Raw genomic sequence first — 25,000 nt, 5'->3', positions numbered from 1 at the left:
TGACTTGCACTGTTCCTTTTAGACCCCCCCCCCCCTAAAGGAACCCACAGAGTCCCTGGAATCCACTTTGAGAAACACTGACATAGAGGAGATGCATTGGCACTGCCCTCGCGATTCAGTTCGATTGCGATTCACCAGGTAACAATTCGATTCTACGGCGCATCGCTATGCACCGCACTTTTCTACATTACTGCACAACATGGCATGTTTTTCATCATCAGTCGATACAGTCAGATATACTGAACGACATATTGTGATCAATCAGGCTCCCGTCTCCTTGACGTAAATGCCTTAACATTAAATACATTAAAATATATAAATGGCACAGGTCATAATCGGTCACGTTGCTGCGTCGATGTACCGCGATAGATTGCTGAATCGATTATTTTTGACGCCACAACTCTGTACGTTTATACCAGTTTTGTACCACCTTTAACATTACCCCCAAAGCCGAGCATATCCGATATGCAAGCTCTCCACAGCGGCGTCATGAGCTTGTACTGTAGATCGACTATTATGCCTAATCGTAATCCTAACCCCCAACCGGATTCTTTTGCCAAATTCTAAGCAAAACTATAAAACAACCGTTTATCTGTTGAGGTGATTATAATTTTTTGGGTGACAAAGTCTATTTCTCTCTTGGCCCTCACAAGTGTAGTAATACAAATCACACACACACACACACACACACACACACACACACACACACACACACACACACACACACACACACACACACACACACACACACACACACACACACACACACACACACACACACACACACACACACACACAGGATCAGCCTCCGCGTCACATGGACTATGGGACGGCCAAATGAAGGGCCACTCAGACTCCATCAACTTCGTGTCCCAGAAGAATGGAGAGATTTTCGAGAGAGAGAGAGAGAGAGAGAGGGGGGGGGGGGGGATAAAGATGCGAGGAGAAGAAGAAGAGAAAGGGGGGAGAAGAGAGGGGAGGAGGGGGGGAAGGGAATAGAAGAAGAAAAAGATCCCATTGGAAAGAGCAAGTCGCAGCGCAATCCCTTTGGCCGACATCAATTTGGCTTAAGATCTCGCCTTGTGTATGAATTGTGCGCGTGCGTCACAGAACATGTGTGTGTGTGTGTGTGTGTGTGTGTGTGTGTGTGTGTGTGTGTGTGTGTGTGTGTGTGTGTGTGTGTGTGTGTGTGTGTGTGTGTGAAGATGAGCTTATGGGTTCACCTTGACCTCCAGGATGAGCATGTCCCAGCATGCCCTGCACCTGTCAGTAATTGCAGAAATCGTTGTTGCCGGGCAGAAAGCTTTTATCTCCGTATTTAAACATTTCGTGTTTTTTTGCGGGATTCTCTTTGTCCCCGTGAATTTGACACCATTGCTGTTTCGTCGTACAAGGGTGTCACGGAAAAGTAGCGTAAAAAAGGTGATGTACTGGCTCACAATTCGACACGTGGTGAGCTTGTAGATCGCCTAGTTTTGCACCAAAAGAAATCAACATTTATACAGCGAAAGTGGTTAATCTGTGAGTTTTAGAAATTGTTGCTTTCGGGCGAAAATCATCTCCATATTTAAACTTTTTGTGTTTTTATTTTATGCGTGTAAATTAAGGCCCCTACTTGATCACACTACAGCATCACACAAAAGCATCAAAAGCAGCAGATGATCTGTTCCAGTTTGTAGATCTGCAGCCTTTGCTTGTTTTTTATTTTATTTTAATCCAGCGTGTTGGACATATAAAGTTTCCACTCGACAGAGACAAAATATCGAACCAATGAAAAGCATTAACAAGCGCTTGTGGTGACTAAACAACTACACTGGATCCATCATCAGATCAACCTAACCTTACCTCCCCCTGACGCTTCTATTGTAAATACCATTTATTTTGCATTGCATTTTCACGGCAGTTTTTCTGATGGTATCTTCTGCATAGTACTGTGTTCTATCTGTCTGTCATTCAATGTTATATATATCATATCAATGTAAATAAGCCGCGGCTTTCCTTCTTCCTATGCCAGTGTTTCTCAAACTTTCACATTTCAAGGTCTCCCCATTAACTCTGGCAGGGTACAAATGGAACCAAATGGACCCGTCAGGGTCCATTTGGTTCCATTTGTACACTGCCATAGTTACAGACTTGTATGGGTCAATTTAGACCCCCCTAAAGGAACCCAAAGAGTCCCTGGAATCCACTTTGAGAACTGTCCTTATGCAAACTACTAATAAATACTTCAATCAATCAATCAAAACCATTTTGGACATACAAGGTTTCCAACCGTTAGATACGAGGAGAATCTGTTCCAGGGGAGGAGGAGGATGAGGCGAGCAGCATTGCATCCAGCCATTCTCCTCCTGCATGGCTACCGTGGCCCCTTTGCCCCTCTCATTACATGCAAATACAGACGCTTTATCTGATGGCTGAATGGGACCCCCCACCCCAAGCCCATCATCTCCTGAAGAATAGGACACCCTCCCAGGCCCACTCAAGAGCCGCCCCACCAGCCAGCCAGCCAGCCAGGCCATTACGGCGATGCCGTGTCTCCAACGCAGACAGACAGACAGACAGACAGACAGACAGACAGACAGACAGATAGACAGACACCCACTTTGGGTGGGTGCATGGTGCCTCACACGGCAAAAGAGGAGATGCAAGTGATTGGACGATGTGAAATAATGGAGATGTTTCGCTGCAAAAAAAAAAAGAAACACTGTGTTTGAACACAGTGCCCCCCACAGTGTGTGTGCATGGCCCTTTGTGTTCGCGCCTGTGTTTTATCTATGAGTGTTTATGTCATACAAGGGACAAGGACGGAATGTGATGTCACAACAATGTGATGTGCATGTGTTCGTGCGTGCATGTTTGAGTGAGTGTGTGTGTGAAAAGGTTACTGGCAGATATAAAGGGTTGGAAAGAAGCCAGAGATTTTGTATGATGATGAGTACCATGTACTGTTTGAGTGTAAGAACCTTACTATTGTGAATTTCAGGCAAAAATACTTGCCAAAGTACTATACAACCCATCCATCTACTGTATGTGGAAACTGTTTTTATTACTACAAGCCGACAAGGCAAAAGTTATATGTAAATTGGGAGCTTTCCTAAAGAACACCTAGCCCTTGTTCAAATAATGTGTCATGCCCGCTTTTCTGCTACGTCTGTTTGAATATTATTGTAATGTTTGTTATGTTTTGTATACTATTTATGTATATAATATGTGCTGTGCTCCATACCATGTGATCGTGGTCGTGAGCTAAATAAATGATGATGATGATGATGAAAAAGGCTGGCAAAGTATTGTGCTATACTCCCATATATGGCGAGGCCGCTGCTACTTGTGCTGAGTGACATGTTGTATCATAAGGACATGTGTGTGTGAGCACCCACCTGGCTGGCTCAGGGGAACGTGGTCCTGGCTGCTCTCAGGTCAGTGCTTGCCTCCAGAGGAGGCCTTCCCGTGGCTGTTCCTCCTGCCGCACACCTGTATGCTGTCCCCGGACTCCGTCTGCAGCTTGACGCTTGGTACGGCGAAGATAGAAGACACTGCAGGACAACAGGACAGTTTGTATAGCTTAGAAGACTGTTTCTCAAACTTTCACATTTCAAGGTCTCCCCTGACAGTGTACAAATGGAACCAAATGAACCCCGCTGCATTTTTCGGCGAGACACGCTGCATTCAACGGCTCATCATTAGAAAACCGGTGGTCGACATGACTGGTTTTTATTTTATAGAAAAACGGAAAATGTAATTTCCCTGGTAGTGGACGAGTTAATGGGTTGAGAGTAAATATCCCCCTTTTTTTTTTTTATTCAAGTACCCCTAGTTCGGCCGACCATTGGTCGGTCTCAGCTCCATGCCTCTATTCTCAATGAATCACATACTCACTTCATAATAGAGCACCCTCGTTTTCTTGCTTGCTGTTTTGCTACTTTTGCTACTTTAAAGTACATTTTGAAACCAATACTTTTGTACTTTTAATCAAGAAGAATTCTGGACTTACTTTTACTTACTGTAAGTAAAGAAATTGTGTACTTTTCCCACCACTGCTTATAAGTAAAAAAAAAAAAACAACGGAACAGAGCAGCAGATCTACTCTTTTTCACACAGGAAGGTTTCTCATCCTCTCTCTCTTATCTGAGATGGAAACACGGCTGCAGGAAGAGGGCCTGCATGCAGTCAGAGTGCAGGAACGCAGCGCAGATGAGCGGCGCTGTCCAAACACACTCCGCTCTCTGCTCTCCGACAGGGGCGTCAATTGGGTATGGCAGGGGTATGCACCCCCCTGGGTCCAGGGGGGGTAAATAAAAGTTACTTTTAAATATAAATCCATGAATGTCTTTTTGTCTATCTGTGCTGGTTATTATGTTGTTAGATTACAGTAAAATAACCACAAATGCTAAATTTAACAACATGGTCACTTTAACAAGGTATTATAATTATATTCTCCAGACTTGTATTCTTCCCAGCTTGACAAGATGGTATATTCCCAGGTTCCGCAGGTCAGCTGCACAGGTGCAATGCGTTATTGTTAATTGTGGCACGTTTACTAACATGCCAAGTTTAGCTGCACTTGAACAACCGTTCCAGGCTGCCATATGCAGCCCAAGAAACCGTAGAAACGTGGGTTAAAAACTGTCAAAACTAGTTTTTTTTTCAGACATTGTGAAAATAGCTGATCTACATGCTCACAACGCCTCGCAGCGCGAGGCGTTGTGAGCATGTAGATCTGCTATTTTCACAATAGAACCGTGTTATACAAAATGTAATGCCTCTTTTCCATGAGGACTCCCATCTTTGCCATACCCTAGCTTTTGCTGAACTGACGCTACTGCTCTCCGCGCTCTGCTCTCCTGGCTGGCTTACTTTTCCGTACGCATCGATAGATAGCACACACACACAGAGAGAGAGAGAGAGAAACATGCCAGGGTCCACAGGAAACCGGCCAGGCCCTTCTCAAGGTCACTGTGCTTCTCAAAGTGGGTTTACACAAAATCTAAATAGAAAAAGCAAGGTTTTTAGCCTTGTTCCCCCCCAGAATAATATGGATGCTAGGGTTCAAGTGGATGATTCTATATTGAATACCGTCGTTGTCTTGTGGAAACCTTGTATGTTATTATTTTAAAAACGATTTAAAACAGTGAAAATAGCCGATCTACAAGCTTGTAGATCTGCTATTTTCACTACGTTTGTGCGACTCGTTTGTATGATGATGAAGTGGGGCTTTATTTTGCCAAAAAACATACAAATCTGAAACTTGGAGATACAAGGTTTCCGCACAACAACGCCAATGTTTTGTCAACTAAAAAAAAAAAGCCGATCTACGAGATCACAACGTGCCGTGATGAGACGCATCGTACGTGAGTTCGTGATTAGTTTTTTAAGGAAAACATTTGAAAATCTTGCAAAACTCTTCACAAATCTTTTCCTATGGCAGTGCGGCCCGATTTCCAATAACTCTCAATAACGCTCAAGGTCGCTGCGTCCCCCCCCCCCCCCCCCCCCCCACCCCACTCACTCTCAGATGAAAATGTCACAATTCAATTGGCACACCGACACTCCCTGTGGGAGCGGCCATTGTCTCAGTAATGCTGCCATTGTTGCTGCTAATCTGTCTGGGTATTGTTGCTCATAAATCCATAACACGTCACACAATGACACCGCTGGCTTTGGCAGTGATGCAAGAAGTACTCAGGAGTTCCACAGTGTAAATAATATGCTCTCTGATCAAGAACTCATTGTCAATGGTTGACTGCATTTAGTAACCTTTCTACATATCATTGTTGTTGTCAGGGATATCCATATTTTAACTTTTTGTGTTTTTTTGTGTTTTTTTTTTTTTTTTTTCGTTAAATAAATGTAAAATGTAAAAAAATAAGTAAATGCCCTACTCCAGGGGTAGAGCAACCTTAGGCACGGGTGCCAACATTTGCACGGGGGAGGGTGCTCACTGGCACACTGGCAGAAGTGTGAGAGAGAGAGAGAGAGGATTTGTATTTTAAAATCAAATATTGTTTTAACCGTGGTCAATTACAATAAGTCACCTAATTTGCAGCAACTTACATCCAGCACATAATTCTACATTCAGTAAAATTCTGAACTTTGACTAGGGAGGGTGTCATTAAAATGTATGTTGGCATGGCACACCGACTAGCTAGAGAATAAAAACATGGCAAAAGCATCAAAAGTAGCAGATCTACAAGCTAGAAATGCGCAGTGTGAAGCAATACGTTTTGAGCTTGTCGATTTGCTACTTTTTTTGTAGATTGTCTATTTTCAAATAGTAGTATACAATAGGTCATAAGCGGTTAACGTTTCGCATTAATTAGCTATATCTGTATGACTAAGTAATTAGTCTAGTAACTACAACTTTCAAATAATTGTAATGGAGCAAGAAGTACTATTCTCTCTGAGCTTTGGTGGAGTAGAAGTATGAAGTATTGAATGGGCCCTGCTGCAGTAAAGTAAAAGTACCTAAAAACTGCACTGTAAGTACAGTACTTGCGTAAATGTACTTAGTTACTTTACACCAACCTACGAGAGCAAACGGATGTACAACCACACCCACTGGCTGCCATTTATCTACAGTACTTAAAGGAACAACTGACCCATTTCCAACCTTATCTCTATATACTGTATAATTGCTCCGGACTAATTCTCATTATAAGACGGCACTCATTTCTCTGTGTCTCAGAGGTGCAGGGTCGTGGAGAGGTCAGAAACATGCATACCATGACATCATTTCTGACACTTTCCTCAGCATTACGGCCGGACTAAACAGAGCCTTTTTACGCGCGTCAGTGTGTGCGTGGGACGTGCGTGCGTATGCACGTTTTGGTAAGATCCAATATATATCAATGATATCGGCACACGGATAGCGCGAACCACGGATACGCATTCCTAAAAATAGGATTGGTTCTATTTTTTACGCACGCGTATGCATTTTGTACACAGACTCTCTGGTCTTCCGCACATATCCTTGGTGTAGCCAGGGACAAGATATCGCATTCAGTTGTTTGGCGGTGTCGGTGTGACTCTAATCCTGTGATACTACAGATTATCTGTGCAACCGTGACTCCATAATATGGAGACCCCATGTACTCATATGGAGATCCATGTACTGTATATGGAGATATGCTGTGAGAGCCCAAACATGCTTACTCAGTTATTCGTTATGTGAAAGTCCTATGACATCTATGACATCACCCATATATGGAGATCCCTGCTGTAGAACCAGCCACGCAGATATGTGCTGTCTTCCTCCATATATGGGCATTCCCATATGAGGTCCTGTTAGATATGGGCTTAATATTGATGACATCAGGGATCTCCATATAAGGGCATAAAAGGGATTCTGTTAGTGTGGTTCCCCTGACATCACAGTGATGTCAGAGCATGATGCATCAAACCCATAAACCGTAAAAAAGCCTACACGGACAGACATACAAGACAGATACCGGTATACAAGCTCACAGCGTGGCACCGAGTGCCGCGCTGCGAGCTTGTAGATCTGCTATTTTTTGCCGTAAGGCATGCCGAATGTAGAGCAAGGCTCACTATTAACGGCAGGGCCCGAATTCCCCCGCGTGCCCTCCCCTCTCCTCTCCCCCCTCCCCTCCTCATACCCGGGCATTCCCACTGGCACAGACAACACTTTGCTGGAGGATAGATGATTACCATGCTGGGTTTGTAGCCAAATGCTGAAGGCTGCACTAATTAGCCATTTCTTTATCTCGTTTTCTTTTCTCTTCTGCATAATTCCAGCTCCCCCCCCCCCATCCTCCTCCCCCCCAGCATCCCGATCTTTCTTTCCATCCCTCTGTTTGTGTCTCTTTTCCGCTTTCTCTGTCTTTGTGCACACAGAGGATACCGTGCCATTTAGAAGGCTGTTTATCCACTATACTGTCCTCATTTAGAAGAGGGAAAAAAAGCAGCTTTTTTCCCCCTATTTTATTTAATCACTACGATTCTTTTCCTTGTCACAAGCCAAGAATGTTTCCGCGTGCTTTGTTTTGTGTGCGTGTGCGTGTGTGTGTGTGTGTGTGTGTGTGTGTGTGTGTGTGTGTGTGTGTGTGTGTGTGTGTGTGCAAACACAGACAATTTTAGAGAGGCTAAAACACAGGGAGAAAGCATATAGAGTGAACAGAGTGTGTGTGCGTGTGTGCGTGTGTGCGTGCGTGTGTGCGTGCGTGCGTGCGTGCGTGCGTGCGTGCGTGCGTGCGTGCGTGCGTGCGTGCGCGCGTGCGTGCGTGCGTGTGTGTAACAACCTGCTGGGTGCTGATAACAGGATTAATACAGCCAAAAAAGAACAAGAAAATCGTAATCTGGGGGAATAAAAAAAAAGCGGGGGATTCTCACATTAGAATGCCCACCCTGTGGGCTGTCTCTTCTCTGTGGCCTGGCAGACAGACAGACAGTGCTAATGAATAGCACACTAACAGGATTGGAGATGTCGTAGGCCTTGTCACATAATCTGGATGTCCTCCTGACATCATGCTCATGCTGCTCCACTGATAGCACCGCAGCTTTAATTGATATGTTGACTGAAGCATTGTGAGAATCTCTCCCTCTCTCTCTCTATGTATATGTATATGTATATGTATATGTATATGTATATGTATATGTATATGTATATGGTCGTTGTCGGGTGGAAACTGTCTATGTCCAAAAGCGTTCGTTTTGTATTTATCATTTAAAAAAAACAAACTAAACTAGTGAAAACAGCCGATCTACAAGCACACAACGCCTCGCGGTGCGAGGCGAGGCGTTGTGTGCTTGTAGATCGGCTGTTTTCACTACTTTTGTGCGACATTCTTGTGTGATGAAGCAGGGCTGTACTTGGTGAAAAAACGTACAAACTTGAAACTTGGAGATATAAGGTTTCTGCCCGACACTGACGATATGTATGTATAATATTGTATATATAGATCAGATCTGTGTAAAACGTTGTATGCACACTCCCCAGAGGCCAAGGAAAAACCTGGAACCATCAACATGTGGAACGCCCTTCCACAAGCCCTAAAGGAGAGCAAATCCCTAGCCTCCTTCAAAATTGGTATGAAAAGTCACCTTCAGACAGCAGCTACCCGTGACTTGTAAATAGACTAAGCCCCCATGCTCCCCCCCCCCCTTCTTCTTTGTATTCTGCCTTTTGTATTTGATGTTATGCTTTTGAAACTGATATTATCCTAGATAAAGTACTATGTTCTATCCGTCTGTCTTTCAATGTTATATGAGATACTTAAAGTGTGGTTCCTGTGGAAATAAGCCTCGGCTTTCTAGGATCTCCTTTTAGTTGACCTTGTACCAGTGATTTGTACTGTCATGAAACTGTACTTTTTTCTATTGCAAACTTCTAATAAATTCTTCAATCAATCAAACCTGTATTTTTCACATTTGCCTTTGATAGCGCCAGATTCAGATTTTATCCTAATTTCACACTTTTATACAAATCGGTACACATGATCTCTATAGTCATGTGATCAAGACGGATCTGTTAGGTTTGTCATATTCCATCCTGATTGGCGAATTCTGAACATTGCTGGCCCACAATAACCTACCTGACTTGGTGAAGACCTGTCAGATCAGGAGCACCTTTTCTAGTTTCAATGGTGTTTTGGGTCGTTCTTCTTCATCTTTTGACTCCTAAAGTTTTGGTGTTGCTAGCCTTGTTTTACCTTAGAGCAATGGTGTAAATGGTGACATTTACTTAAGTAAAATTTTTAGGTATTTGTACTTTACTTCAATTTCCATTACTTTTACTTCTACTCCACTACATCTCGGATCCAAATATTGTACTTTTACTCCACTATATTTATCGTGACTCGTTGTGAGCTTGGAGATCTGCTATTTTCAAACATTTTGTACATTGTACTTTAAGTACATTTAGATGCCAACACTTTCATACTTTTACTCAAGTACATTTTGAATTTCCGGACTTTTACTTGTAACTAGTATTTTTATTGCAGTATTGATACTTTTATTTATGTAATAAATGTGAAATGTACGTTTTCCACCACTCCCTCAGAGTGCACCTTTGACTGTATCTGTAACTGCCGTGCTGCCTCTGGCTCTCTGCCCCCCCCCCCCCCCTCTCTCTCTCTATCTGTTAGATGCAGGTTAAGTCTCCCACATGGCAGCCCCACTCGGGGCGTCAACAGCATTAATATCCATATAATAACTAAAGTTAACATGTTGAAAACTTACAACGTATCACATGCTTTTTCACATTATTTCTGAGAGAGAGAGAGAGAGAGAGAGAGAGAGAGAGAGAGAGAGAGAGAGAGAGACCCCTCTCCAACCTAAATTATTACAAGAGCAACGCTCCCATCTGTCTTAGCTTTGGGGTGAAGACAAGTCAAGAGGAGCCAGAGAATCAAACGGCGGTGGATCTCGCGGCTGCGTCCAAGCTAGAGAGGTCCAGCTGGGCTGGTGCTCGTCCCGACGGGACGACCGAACCCTAATAATAATAATAATCTCTCTCTCTCTCTCTCCCCCCACATGAACCAAAACAACCCCAAGACAGCCCTCTGTTTCTGTTATTCACAGAGAGAGAGAGAGAGACAGAGAGAGACAGAGAGACTACAGTGGAGACTGGGGAGGATTAGGGAGTACGATACCGCACATCTTACGTCTAAGTTCTAACGGTCTCTGTCTGGTGGAAACCTCATGTCCAGGACCGTTACGTTTCAGGATTCAACTTTTCGAAAATGCCGAAAGTAGCAGATCTTCTCAGTTTGACGCTTTTATGTGACAGCCTGGTATGATCAAGCGGGACGGTGATTTACGTAAATATTTAACGTGGAATACGAATATAAGAGCTTTCTGCCTCGACAGCAACGTCATGCATAAGCCTATTGAGGAGATAAAGTTTGGCATGGTCATAGAACAAACACAATGTGTGTTTCTGTGTGTGTGTGTGTGTGTGTGTGTGTGTGTGTGTGTGTGTGTGTGTGTGTGTGTTAGGGATGGGACGATAAGCGATATTATCGTTTATCGTCGTTTAGACGTAAAATTTTAACGTCTTTGCCAGAAAATTGCCGATTTACTAGCTCATCTACTTGTGAGCTTGTAGATCTGCAATGTTTTTGGCAAATGTTCCGCCCCAGGATAATGGATTTTGATCATCGCGATAATATCGTAAATCGCGATTTCATATCGTCCCCTCCCTAGTGTGTGTGTGCATGCGTGAGCGTGCGAGTACGTACTGTCCTGCAGCTCCCAGAGCCGTGGAGGCAGGTGGCTGAAGTACTCGTGGTTCAGGGCGTTGTGGGCGGAGAGACGGTTCTTTGGGAAGCACTGGAGGAACCTGGAGGCCAACTCCTCTGCATGGTCCACGTAGCCCAGCCTGGAGACACACAAACACACATTATAACCATGTATTTATGTCTAGGGCCGTCACAATTATTACATAATCCTCTAATCGCGATTATTTGACATAATCACGATTATTTTTCATGATCGTCATAATCGTTTCCATGTTGAAAGATTTTCATATAAACAAAGGTAAAAAAAAGAATGTGGAAATAGCAGATCTACAAGCTCACAACGCGTCGCATCGCGACGCGTTGTGAGCTTGTAGATCGGCTATTTCCACTATCAATGTTCTTTTTTTAACTATAAAGTTGTCAAATATGTCAGTAATTTCTTTGTATATTTAGGTTATGTGTCATATCTACCATGTGCAACTTAAAAGCCTAAAAGCCAAACAGAAATGTAATTGACAACGACAAAAGCACAATTACATCGTTAATTGCAATTATTTGAGTGACACTTAATCGTCATGTAAAATGTCATAATCGTGACAGCCCTAATTATGTCCACACAAAGGAGATCCATTACAAGGACACACATATTATAGGTGCAGTAGAGTTACATTTACAACATCATGGCATATGTCTTCATGATACAATAGCATGTCACTTGGTGCTCTCGAGAGATACAAGCCAATGTGATGCACTTTAGAGTCAAATTCAAGATTCAGAATGGCAAAGTAAGGAGTAATGTGGCTGTTAAAGGTAGTTGTGTTACAGTAACGCGTTAACACTGGTACTCAGCATACACGCACACACACATACATACACACACGCGCGCACGCACACACACACACGCACGCACGCACGCACGCACGCACGCACGCACGCACGCACGCACGCACGCACGCACGCACGCACGCACGCACGCACGCACGCGCACGCACGCACGCACGCACGCACGCACGCACACACACATCTCCCGGGCATGTCCATAACAGTGTGACCGGGTCACAGGCAGAAATGAAAGGGTTTTGGAGTGAAGACAGACACACTGCCTACCAGCCTCTCAGCTCCCTGTGGGCTTTCATCACCCTGCCGGTGTGTGTGTGTGTGTGTGTGTGTGTGTGTGTGTGTGTGTGTGTGTGTGTGTGTGTGTGTGTGTGTGTGTGTGTGTGTGTGTGTGTGTGTGTGTGTGTGTGTGTGTGTGTGTGTGTGTGTGTGTGTGTGTGTGTGTGTGTGTGTGTGCGCGCGTGCGTGCGTGTGTGCGTGTGTTGCTATATACGTGTGAGAGCAAGTACAGTAGAATTTGAGAAATAGAATACCGTCTGTGGGTTGAAAAAAACTAATATGTCGAAAAAGGCGTTAATTTATGGAAGAACACAAAAAGTTTAAATACGGGGACAAGAGGTTTCTGCCCGACAGCAATGATATGATAGTATAATAATACAAACTTAATGTGCACGAGTTTGTGTGTGTGTGTGTTTGTATGTGTGTGTGTGTGTGTGTGTGTGTGTGTGTGTGTGTGTGTGTGTGTGTGTGTGTGTGTGTGTGTGTGTGTGTGTGTGTGTGTGTGTGTGTGTGTGTGTGTGTGTGTTTGTATGTGTGTGTTGTGTGTGAGTGTGAGTGTGTGTGTGTGTGTGTGCGCGCGCATGTGCGCGTGCGTTTGTGTGACTGGGTGCGTGTGCGTACGTGCGTGCATGCGTGTGTGTCTGTGTGTGTGTGTGTGTGTGACTCTCCATAAGAACACAATACTATGTACAGTAAGTGTAGTGAAGTCACTGAACTCCTGAACCCATGCAGCCCCCCCACCCCTCCCTTACACCTAGCGGTGATGCCGAGGGCGCCGCGCACAGCAAAAAAAGAGAGAAAACGTACGAACGGCATCAAAAGTCAGTCTTTTAATTAGTCAGCAGGGCTCATTAAATAACCATGATGTTGTTCTGTGGTTGGTTGGAGCCCCTCGTGTTCCGCGGGCGTCTTCAGAGCCCAACTCTGAGAACATAAGCACTGCAACACCGCTCTGACTCTCTCACACTGAGATCCCTGCTCCACTTAGAGAGACAGAGAGAGAGAGAGAGAGAGAGAGAGAGAGAGAGAGAGAGAGAGAGAGAGAGAGAGAGAGAGAGAGAGAGAGAGGGGAGGACGAGAGGGAGAGAGAGACAGAAAAACAGAGAGAGAGAACGGGACAGACAGAGAGAGGGGCAGAGGGACAGAGAGATGTTGAGGCAGAGAGACGGTGAGACGAGAGAGAGGAAAGGACAGAAAGAGATGGAGAGAAAGGGACAGAGAGACAGAGAAAGGGAAGGACAGAGGGAGCAACTAATCCACTAACAATCACAAGCAGAGCCGGAGGTGAAGATCAGCCTGCCTTATATTTCATTGTATGGTGGCGGCACACACCCAAAACATCTGATCTACAAGCTCACAGTGTGTTGTGCTGCCGTGTGATGTGAGCTTTTAGATCAGTCAGAGGCAGGGATGAATTTAATGAAGTCCATCAGGGCCTCTTGCTTGTCTCTCCGTCTCTATCTCTATCCCTCACGCACGCACACAACTCGTGATGTTGAGAGAGAGAGGATTACATGAAGTCAGTGTGTGAACAATCTATACAGCTGCAGGACACAGCTGAACCTACTACAGTATGTAGTACTTTACTTTTTTGTAGGATTCTGTTAGTGTGGTTTGTGGCCAATGTGGCCTCCACATATGGGCATTCCCATAAGTCCTGTTAGATATGGGCTTAATATTGATGACATCAGGGAACTCCATATATGGGCATAAAAGGGATTCTGTTAGTGGTTCCCCTGACATCACATTGATGTCAGAGCGTGATGCACCGAGTGCGAGTAGCTAACGGCTGCAGCCTGCGGGAAGGAGTCTGCAGACCCGGGATGGGTCCCCACCCCAGGGGTCCCTGGCCGCCCACCTAGCACCGGGGCCCCGCCACGCTGTTCACGGACCCCCGCGGACCCCCACGGTCTCCGGGAAAGCCTTCCCAGGAAAACAGTGAAACTACTGATGGAATTAGATCTACATGGATGGACTGTATGAAATAGGAACCAGAATATCTAAATATAGCACAAATATAGCAATATTAATATAGGCTACTGTAAGTATATATAAATATATAGCCTATAATATATTACACAATGAAAATTTCCTATGCACTGCAACTGACCGTCAGTTCCGAAGTCTGCCACTTGGAGCAGTATAGGGAGTTTGACCTGGGTCTGCAGACCCGGGTCTGTAAACCCGCGTCTGCAGACTTCCCGCAGGCTGCAGCGGTTACTACTTGCCGAGTGCCGCGCTGCGAGCTTGTAGTCTTTGAAGGTTTTTTGAAAAACCTATGTTTCTATGTCAGTGGTTCTCAAACCTTTTCATGTGAAGGACCCCCAAAAATGATATGTATTTGGCCACGGACCCCCATCTCAAAATATTTAGTTCCAGGGACCCCCCAGAAGCAAAATTTGAGTTACAAACGTTCGCTTAAAACACACATATATTCAAAGATTTGCACACATTTTCACGTCTTTTTTTTTCTTCAAAAATAGCAGATCTACAAGCTCGCAGCTATACAAGCTGTGAGCTTGTATATCTGCTATTTTTCAATAGCTAAAGTATATAACTAATAATTAAGGCCCCTCCACCTTTTGGCCCTAGTGACTCAGTCCCACTCCACCGCCCCGCCCCCCCCCCCCGCCCCCCCCCCCACCCTTGTGCCGCCCTTGGGGGCATCACCTGGACACATGAACATGGGAACATGAGAGCTGCTCGCTGCTCTTCTAAAGCTGTTGATCTAGGTGTGCATTCCTTTCCGCCAGGCGCTGTCAGCCAAGGCTCAGCCCCGCTCCGCTCTGCTCTGCTCGGTCAGCAGCCAGCAGGGTAAACAACAGAGCAGTGCACGTAACATCTGCGCACATACACGCACGCACGCAAACATCTGCGATCGATATCTCTCCCCCCAGACTATTATACCAAACAACACCACACTACACTCCGGCTCCGTGACTCACGGTCAAAAAGAAAGAGAACTGGAGCGTGCGTGCGTTCCACCTTCCGCAAGAAAATAAAAGAATGCAAAAATGTCCTTCCTCCCACGGAAAACCAAACAAAAGTATTAGTGAATGGAGGAGCGAGGGAAGGCCAGACACCTGGCTCCCATGTTCCGCTTCAGCCAGAGGCGTCTATTGGGTATGGCAAAGGTATGGCAGCTGCCATACCTTGGCTACAGGGGAAAAATAATAATATGGACTTCTTAACCCAACGTGTTAAACTCTTTGATATCTCGACGCGTGGTACAGCAATCTACAGTAAGATGAAGTTTACTGTATGAGGCACCCGCCTGTGAAGAGAAACACTCCAATTCCCGAAATGCAACAGGGTATCACGTGACCGGGAATTCCTGTTCCCTCGTAGAGAGCAGTGTTAGGCGCTCTACAGACGGACAGCGGTTGCCGCCGGGGCTCCCGCTTGGATCTGCGAGGACCGCGCCGCGGTGATCCACAAACACACTCGCTCTTTGAGTAAACGCTGCGCGGTATTTCACAAAGATGAACACAATCCATCTCTCACCGCCCGCGTACGCATGCACAAACGAGCACGCTCGCGGGGATATTCACGGGACTGCGCCCGCTTGCCTCGCCGCCTCTAAACTGCGCTGCGCGGAAGAAATAGCCGCCCGCCTCTCATTGAAAATGAATTACTAGCAGGCGGTGACCGCGTACCGTCTGGAATCCCCTTTATGCTGCTGCACAAAAGTGCATTTATCTCCTAATCTAACAATTTTAAATCACGTTCATGTTTAAAACGCGGCCTTCTCTACCGGCCGTTACAAAAGCACTGATGCCCTTGCTTGTTATTTTTCTGTTCGGAGTGAAAGAAAATACTATCGTAAAAAAAATTCCGGACATACTCAGATTACATTTACTCAGATTACTTTTTCCTTGGAGCTGCAGAAAAAGGTAAAATGGCGGGTTTCCATGGCAACTGCCTATTCAATCTTGATTAAACCTCGGCACCCGATGTGTTAAAACAAATTCATCACGCCTGTTGCTGAGGTATGGCAACATGACTGGTGTCTTGCACGCGTGCGAAGACACCAGTCATGTTGCCATACCTTAGCTTTATGCCGAACAGACGCCACTGGCTTCAGCCCCGGACGGCGCGGAAGAGATCGCGCCCTAGATTTCTTTCTTTCAGCTGTGCGGGACATGGCCAAGCTATAGCAACGACGAGGCCATAGCAACGAGCTGGAAACAGGGCTTTTGTTGGTTCTGTCAAAACACAACATCGTCGTTGCCATGATCCAACGACGGCGGCGGTGCAGGAGAACGTCCTTTTACCGCCGCTGACGTGTGTGAGTCACTGGGCGATGTTGATGATGAGGGCGCCAAACAAAGTGACGGAATGGAGTGGACGAAGAAAGAATGAAAAGAAAGTGGATCTTAACTGATTGACAGGCAAGGCTTGACATGCAGACACTTTGTCTGTTACAACACACATCCAGTGATGGAAGAATTACTCACATGGTTTACTTAAATAACAAAATCAATGCCCTATTGTAAAAATAGTCTGTTACAAGCAGACTACGAGTCCTGTATTAAAAATTTACTTGAGTAAAAGTAGAAAAAGTAAATAAACTTTTCAAATGCTTTTTCAAATTGCCAAAGTATATAGAGGGTATGCATAAAGTCATAGATAGCAATCAGATAGGACAATTCTGTTTGGAGTATATGGGCTGGCAAGGCCTGAAAAAGACGTTCTTTGCCACTCAGTAGGCATTCCCGCATAACTAACCGGGTATGATGATGATGTCACACGCATACTCTCTATACTGTAGGTCTGAAGTAGTTTTGTAATGATAATCAAAATCTAAGAAATTAGTAACTTCAATTTTAAAATAGCAAAGAGTAAAAAGTGCAATATTTGCCTTTGCGATGTAGAGGAGTAGAAGTACAATCATTGAAAATTTGAATTACCCCAGTAAGTACTTAATGTACTAATGTAAATGTACTTAATTACATCACTGAAACAATCCTGAGTGCTGTGAAAGAATTATGGTAGAATCACACCTTATATTATTGCTATACTGTTCACCTTTTACCTTATGATGTGTTGTGTTGTATTCTGACCATGTGCATATCATAGAGCAGACATATGCAAAAAGTCCAGCCCAGGAGCCAATCGTGGCATGAGTGCAGATATTATATGGCCCACAGCTTCCTTCCTAAAATGTATTATTTATGGCCCGTCAGTATATAGTCATGTGAAATTCATACATTTAAGTTTCAGGGTGTTTTTAAATTAACCTGGGCTATTTCTCAGTAGAACATGTGAATATATATATAATCTATATATCGTCACTGTCGGGCAGAAACCTCGTATCTCCAAGTTTCAAATTTGTATGTTTTTTCGCAAGGTAAAGCCCTGCTTCATCAGACAAGGCCGTTGCAAAAAAGTAGTGAAAACAGCAGATCTACAAGCACTGTGCTTGTAGATCGGCTGTTTTCACTAGTTTAGTTCATTTTTTTAGATGATATAAAAAACGAATGGTTTTAGACATACAAGGTTTTCACCCGACAGTGACGATATATATGGATTAAATGATTGTGATACCATATTGATTACTTTCGCTGGGGACCCCCTGGAACCCTGGATCCCAATTTGAGACGCACCGGTTTAGGGTAAGTTTGTTTTTGTGACAAAAGCAAGTTCCTCTTCTTATCTTCGTATACATTATACTGTATATATCTGGGCTTATTAGTGTTGACAAAGTTATTAGTGTTGACAAAGTATTGTCGATACTGCTGAACGCTGGGATCATTCAGACTTTGCCTACAATGGAGAAGAACTATACATATTTAGTGGTGGCAACTGGGACCATAGGCGCTTTGATGATCTGTGGACATTCAAGCCAGAGACCTTCTGGAAGAAGGTTGAGAGACTTCAGACCAAGGGGAAGGGACTGGGTCCAATATGCAGCACAATTCCGTTGCACGGTGGGAGATCGTTATCATTACTTGCACCAGCAGAGCGTGCAAGTACTGCGTATGTTAGGTAGGTAGGTATGGAAGGTAGCTGTGTGTGTTCAAGCCTGTAGCCCAATCACGGACCAGCATTTCTGGTAATGTCATCAATAACAGCCAATGTGGGACCAGCATTCCTGGTGATGCCAGTGGTGATGTCACTGGCATCACCAGTGGTGATGCCAGTGGTGAGCGCACCTCATGGCGCGCTCTGCTGGTACTGCAACTTGTGCACATGGCGCAAGTTGGCACCTCGACAGAGAGTAGTTCTAGTTCACCGTGGGGTGAATCTCACACACACTGACCTGTTCGTCCCAGTCTGAAGGCGTTATGCGAGTTAGCAGTTATTCAGTACAGACTGGAGCAGTCAGAACTCCCAGCTAGGCTACAATATAGCCTGACAGCGTTTCGCCAGTTCGAGTCCCGTTCCCGACGAACTTTGCTGCATGTATCCCCCCATCTCTCTCTCCCTGTTTCCTGTCTGTCCCTACTGTGCAACTATAAATAAAGCCCAAAAATCCCCAAAACTATCTTTTAAAAAAAGCCCTAAAAAGGTTGAGAACCACTGGTACAGTATAGTGCCGGCTCGACTGTGCAGCATTTTAATGCTTTACAACAAGGGGATTCAACAGGGGGTCCGGTACCCCTGGGGGTCCTCAGAGTTACTATAGGGGGTCCTCCAAATCTTTGTGTGATAGAAACCTTTTTCTCCTTTTTTATAACCACTTGAACCCTAGTGTCCTTATTCTGAGAACTTTAGCCAAAAATAGCCGATCTACAAGCTAACAACGCCTCGCAGCGCGAGGCGTTGTGAGCTTGTAGATCGGCTATTTTTGGCAACGAGGTTTGGTGTAGAGGGGAAAAAGAGCGGACTAAGTACAGAGTAAAAGGTCAAGCTTTATTAAGTAGTGACGATTCAAGTGGTTAAATATCTGAAAACACACACATGACTCCAAAATACACTGATGATTGTGCTGTCAAACGATGAAACATTATGGAATCTATGAAATGGTTGTGGGGGTCCCTGCTTCATCTCTCTCTCAACTAAGGGGTCCTTGGCCTGAAAACGTTGAAGACCCCTGCTTTACAATGAACATCCCATTCACACACAGCGACGGCAGAGGAAACCGTGCAAGGCACCGACCTGCTCATCGGGAGCAGTCGGGGCTTCAAGTGTCTTGCTCAAGGACACTTTGGCACAAAGCCAGCGAGTAGCCAGGAATCGAACCCGGGGGGGGGACCTTCCGGGCTCCAAAACGGCCCGCTCCACCTGTTGAGCCACAGCTGTGCTCCCACAACCAGGGGCGTCGCACCAAATTCTGGGCCCTGGGTGCAAGGATTCAATGCGGGGCCCTTGTGCTTTAACTATTGAAAAATAGGAGATATACAAGCTCACAGCGCGGCACAAATTCTGGGCCCTGGGTACAAGGATTCACTGCGGGGCCCTTGTGCTTTAACTATTGAAAAATAGCAGATATACAAGCTCACAGCGCGGCACCGAGTGCCGCGCTGCGAGCTTGTAGATCTGCTATTTTTGAAAGATCATGAAAGTCTTTGAATATTTCAAATCCTTCTGAGGTTTTTTGAAAAACCTATGTTTTCTATGTCAGTGGAGCTCAAACCTTTTCGTGTGAAGGACCCCCAAAATGGTATGTATTTGGCCACGGAACCCTATCTCAAAATATTGAGTTCCAGGGACGCCCCAGAAGCAAAATTTGAGTTACAAATGTTCGCTTAAAAAAAATACATATATTCAAAGATTTGCACACATTTTCACGACTTTTCAAAAATAGCAGATCTACAAGCTCGCAGCGCGGCACTCGGTGCCGCGCTGTGAGCTTGTATATCTGCTATTTTTCAATAGCTAAAGCATAAAACAATTAAGGCCCCTCCACCACCTTGGGCCCTAGTAGTAACTCAGTCCCACTTTCCTGCCCCTTTGTGACCCCCCTGCCCACAACTACAACAAATCAGTATCCCTGACAGTGGGACGAGATGTCAGGGGCAAAGAATGACAGAAGGTCTCGCTGAGAGAGAGAGAGAGGAGGAGGAGGTGGGGGGGAAAGAGCGGAAGTTGGATGAAACGGGTCCGAGCAGGGCAGCTCTGTAAGCAAGCGGGGACAAAGTGAGCGTATGTATGTGTCCATATCAGCCCCATCGCCGGCTGGCACGCGATAAAAGGATCCGCGGAGACGCGGCGGTCGTTAACATTCCTGCTCCGTCTCTTTCTTCACATATTTATTTCCTCATGGACTGGAGCTGTGCCAGGGAACACAGCGCCGACCAGGACACGCACGCGCACGCACACACGCACACACGCACGTACAGGCCAGTGGTGGAAAGTAACTGAGTACGTTTTATACTCAAGTACAGTTTTTGAGGTACTTTTTTCCCCCCCGTCACTTGAGTTTGTCCATACATTTTCATTTAGTTCATAGTTCAACTCAAGAGACAAATATTGCAAAAGAAACTGTAGTTTCAAGTTACTCTGTAGATTTTGATTATTACAGCAACTCATTGCAATGGCTGTTTTTCGAAAGACCATTTATGACAGATTTGGCAAACCTTTGAAAAGAAAAAAATATAATAATCGTGGTTATTCACAGAGTGAGCATCTTTACTTCTGGTACTTTAAGTTTATTTTTATGCCAGCACTTTTGCACTTTTTACTCAATTCCAAGTTTGAATACATAACTTGTAACATTGTGTCTGTATTGCTACTTTTACTTAAGAAAAAATAATTCCACCAACCGAGACAGACAGACAGACAGACAGACAGACAGACAGACAGACAGACAGACAGACGGGCAGGGGGAGAGTCGTGTGAACGGGGCAGCCCGTTGGCATCCCCGCCCCGCGGGGCACAGGGGACAGGGGAGGGCAGGGGTGGGGTCAGATACGGAGGGCATGGGAGAGCGACCCGCACCGGAGCGGCCCGTCCATCTGTCTGTCAGTCAGCCTGTTACTGAGGCTCTGCTGTGTCTCCACTGTCAAGCGGGCCTCTGTCTGGTACGACAGGAACCACTGACTGACTGACCGGCTCTCTCACTGTCCGCCGCACACTGTATGCGCACGTGCACGCGCACGCGCACGCTCACGCACACACACACGCACACACACACACACACACACACACACACACACACACACACACACACACACACACACACACACACACACACACACACACACACACACACAGAAACCTCTTATCTCGATATTTAACCCTCAAAGACCCCGGAACGCGCCCCGAGTCGCGTTAGATTTCAACCACTTTAACCACTATTTTATGCTTTAACTATTGAAAAATAGCAGATATACAAGCTCGCAGCGCTTGTAGACCTGCTATTTTTTTTAAATCGTGAAAATGTGCGCAAGCCTTTGAATACCTTTGACCCCGAACTTAGACCCGACTTCTAAATCCTTCCTCTGAATCAGAGGTTCTCAAACGTTTTCATGTCAAGGACCCCAAAAATTACATTTATTTGGCCGCAGACCCCCCATCTCAAAATATGTTGTTCCAGGGACCCCCCAGAGATTTGAGTTACAAAAGTTTGCTTTGAAAAATACATATTGAAAAATGTGCACACATTTTCACGATTTTTCAATAATAGGAGATGCTCTGCGGCGGTGGCATGCAAACTAAGCATAAATCATATCTGCTATTTTTCAATAGTTAAAGCATTCAATAATTCTAGACCTAAATGGGTTAACCCATTTAGGCCTGAACACATTATGACGCAATATTTTATGCTTTAACTATTGAAAAATAGCAGATATACAAGCTCACAGCGCGGCACCGAGTGCCGCGCTGCGAGCTTGTAGATCTGCTATTTTTGAAAAAGTCGGGAAAATGTGTGCAAATCTTTGAATATATGTAATGTATTTTCAAAGCGAACGTTTGTAACTCAAATTTTGCTTCTGGGTGGTCCCTGGAACTAAATATTTTGAGATACGGGTCCGTGGCCAAATTCATATAATTTTTGGGGTCCTTCACATGAAAAGGTTTGAGAACCACTGACATAGTAGTGTCTCAAGAACAGACTAACTGAGCTCCAGTTAAGTGAAAAGGACCTTTTCTTTGACGATGGCTGGCCAGATTGCTGACATAGAAACATAGGTTTTTCAAAAAAACTTTAGAAGGATTCAAAAGACACTTATAGAATCGGGTCAAAATTCAAATTTTCACGATTTTTCAAAAATAGCAGATCTACAAGCTCGCAGCGCGGCACTCGGTGCCGCGCTGTGAGCTTGTATATCTGCTATTTTTTAATATTTAAAGCATAAAACATTGCGTCATATTGTGTTCAGGCCTAAATGGGTTAAGAGTGCAGGGTCGCTTCCACGCCATGGGATGACCCTCGCCGTGACTAATGTTCACCCCGCGGCGCTCGCCATTCATGGGGAACAGGGCATCTGTGAGGGTCTTCGTTCCACTTGTGTGTCCACCTGCCACAGTGCCCGCCCCTCCAGATGTGGGTGATGCCGCAGGCTGTTGCCCGTTTTTATAATAATAACGCACCGTTTGCGCGCACAGCTAGGGTAGGCTAGAGAGAGCCGTCTGGAAATCAGCAGTGCCCAGGGGCGTCAACTGGGTATGGCAGCGGTAAGCAGCTGCCATACCCTGGGTCCAGGGGGGAGAATAAAAGTTACTTTTAAATATAAAACCATGAATGTCTTTTTGTCTATTATGTTGTTAAATTACAGTAAAATAACTAGAAATGCTAAATTTAACAAAATGGTCACTTTAACAAGGTATTATGATTATATTCTCCACACTTGTATTCTCCCCAGCTTGACAAAATGGTATATTCCCAGCTTCCGCAGGTCAGCTGCACAGGTGCAATGCATTATTGTTAATTGTGGCACGCTTACTAACAACCATTTCAGGCTGCCATATCCAGCCCAAGACACCGTAGAAACCTGGGGGAAAAACTGAAAAAAACTATACATATTTTGTTTTTCAGACATTGTGAAAATAGCCGATCTACATGCTCACAACGCCTCGCAGCGCGAGGCGTTGTGAGCATGTAGATCGGCTATTTTCACAATAGAACCGTGTTATCCAAAATGTAATGCCTCTTTTCCATGAGGACTCCCATCTTTGCCGTACCCTAGCTTTTGCTGAACTGACGCCACTGGCAGTGCCCCTGAGCCAACTGCTCCAAGGGAGCTGTACTAACAGAGCTCCTGATGGTTAGGAGGATGGGACCACTTTCACATAGTGACATTTTGGTCTTCTGTACTACAACATCGCACCAAAGCATCACAAGTAGCAGATCGGCAAGCTCCAAACGCGACGCGCTTCGAACTTGTGGATCTGCTGAATTTGATTGCAAAGCCCACACAAACCAGCGCTGTGTCTCCTAAACAATTCCCACAACATGTTGAATTATATGATGTTCCTGCTGTTCATACATACAGCACAACCAAGTTGAGACATTGCAGCGTGAGGCTTTAATCTTTGCTTTTATGAAATATCTGTGAAGACCATCAGAGTGTATTTTATGAAAGACTCTTGAACTCTTTAACCCATTTAATTATGTAATGCTTTAACTATTGAAAATTAGCAGATATACAAGCTCACAGCGCGGCACCGAGTGCCGCGCTGTGAGCTTGTAGATGTGCTATTTTTGAAAAAAAAAAAAAAGATTTCTTTGAATATACTGTATCTTTTTAAAAGCGAACATTTGTAACTCAAATATTTGCTTCTGGGGGGTCCCTGAAACAACATATTTTGAGATGGGGGTCCGCGGCCAAATGCATGTGATTTTGGGGTTCCATTTCGCATGAAGAGGTTTGAGAACCACTGATTCAGAAGAAGGATTTAGATGACATTTAGAAGATCGGGTAAAAAAATAGTCTTGCACAAATGCTCACGATTTTTCAAAACTAGCAGATCTATATCTGCTATTTTTCAATAGATAAAGCAGGCCTACTGTCAATGGGTTCATCTCATAACAACAACTGACATCACTGAGAACTTTAACGTGATTGTTCAGTATGTATGCAGACAGACAGACAGACAGACAGACAGACAGACAGACAGTCAGTCAGCGCCCGAGGGGGGGTTACAGAGGTGACCCCTCCCCCTCTGAGAGAGCGGAGGGAGGGAGGGAGGGAGGGAGGGAGGAGGAACCAGCTTTCCCATAAGAACTTCCTTTCAAGGACAGGAAGTTCATAAAACGTTCGCGTCAGCAAAAAGAAAAGAAAGAAAGGCCCTCTGACCCCAACATTGGCTCATACATGCACAGACAGTGACACACACTCACTCACTTTCCCTCTCTCTCTCTCTCACACACGCACGCACGCACACGCACGCACGCACGCACGCACGCACGCACGCACGCACGCACGCACAAAGACAGACAGACAGACGCCAGCGTAGTGGAATTCCTGCAGGTACATCAACAACATGCACACGGCGCTATAGTAGCGCTCTGGTTCTCAACCATTCTCCACCGGACTCCACTTTGAGAACCAGTTCACTACTAGTGACCTGTAAGATGCCAGGAGAAGTGTACTCATTATTATTATTATTATTGCTTACTTATTGTTATTATCATTACTTACTTATTCCAGGCTTGTCTGAGCTTCTTGGCGCTGTACACCGTAAAACGATCTGTGAAGGAGAGAGAGAGACCAAAAACATCATGTCAAACTGTATGAATCTCTAACACACTGACCGGTTTGTATTGGTCGCGAGTGAATCCCCTCCATTTTTTTGTG

The 25,000-nt window shown here is 45.0% G+C and overlaps 1 protein-coding gene across 1 annotated transcript in view; it reads right to left on the bottom strand.

The window, feature by feature from the left end:
• Window positions 1-3,420: 3,420 nt before the first annotated feature.
• Window positions 3,421-25,000, bottom strand: part of cdk14 (cyclin dependent kinase 14) — a gene marked incomplete at its 3' end in the record, with an annotated part of 339,638 nt that continues 318,058 nt past the window's right edge. Inside the window, exons 12-14 of the mRNA XM_080748107.1 lie at window positions 24,845-24,893; window positions 11,199-11,338; window positions 3,421-3,536 (exon numbers count right to left, since the gene is read on the bottom strand). Of these exons, the coding sequence (XP_080604233.1) occupies window positions 3,421-3,536; window positions 11,199-11,338; window positions 24,845-24,893 (305 nt within the window). The remainder of the gene's footprint in view (window positions 3,537-11,198; window positions 11,339-24,844; window positions 24,894-25,000) is intronic.

The sequence above is a fragment of the Nannobrachium achirus genome, assembly GCF_963921795.1.
Source record: "Nannobrachium achirus genome assembly, chromosome: 2".
Taxonomy (NCBI): domain Eukaryota; kingdom Metazoa; phylum Chordata; class Actinopteri; order Myctophiformes; family Myctophidae; genus Nannobrachium; species Nannobrachium achirus.
The sequence above is the reverse complement of the archived record's forward strand: the minus strand, read 5'-3'. Positions and strand labels throughout refer to the sequence as shown.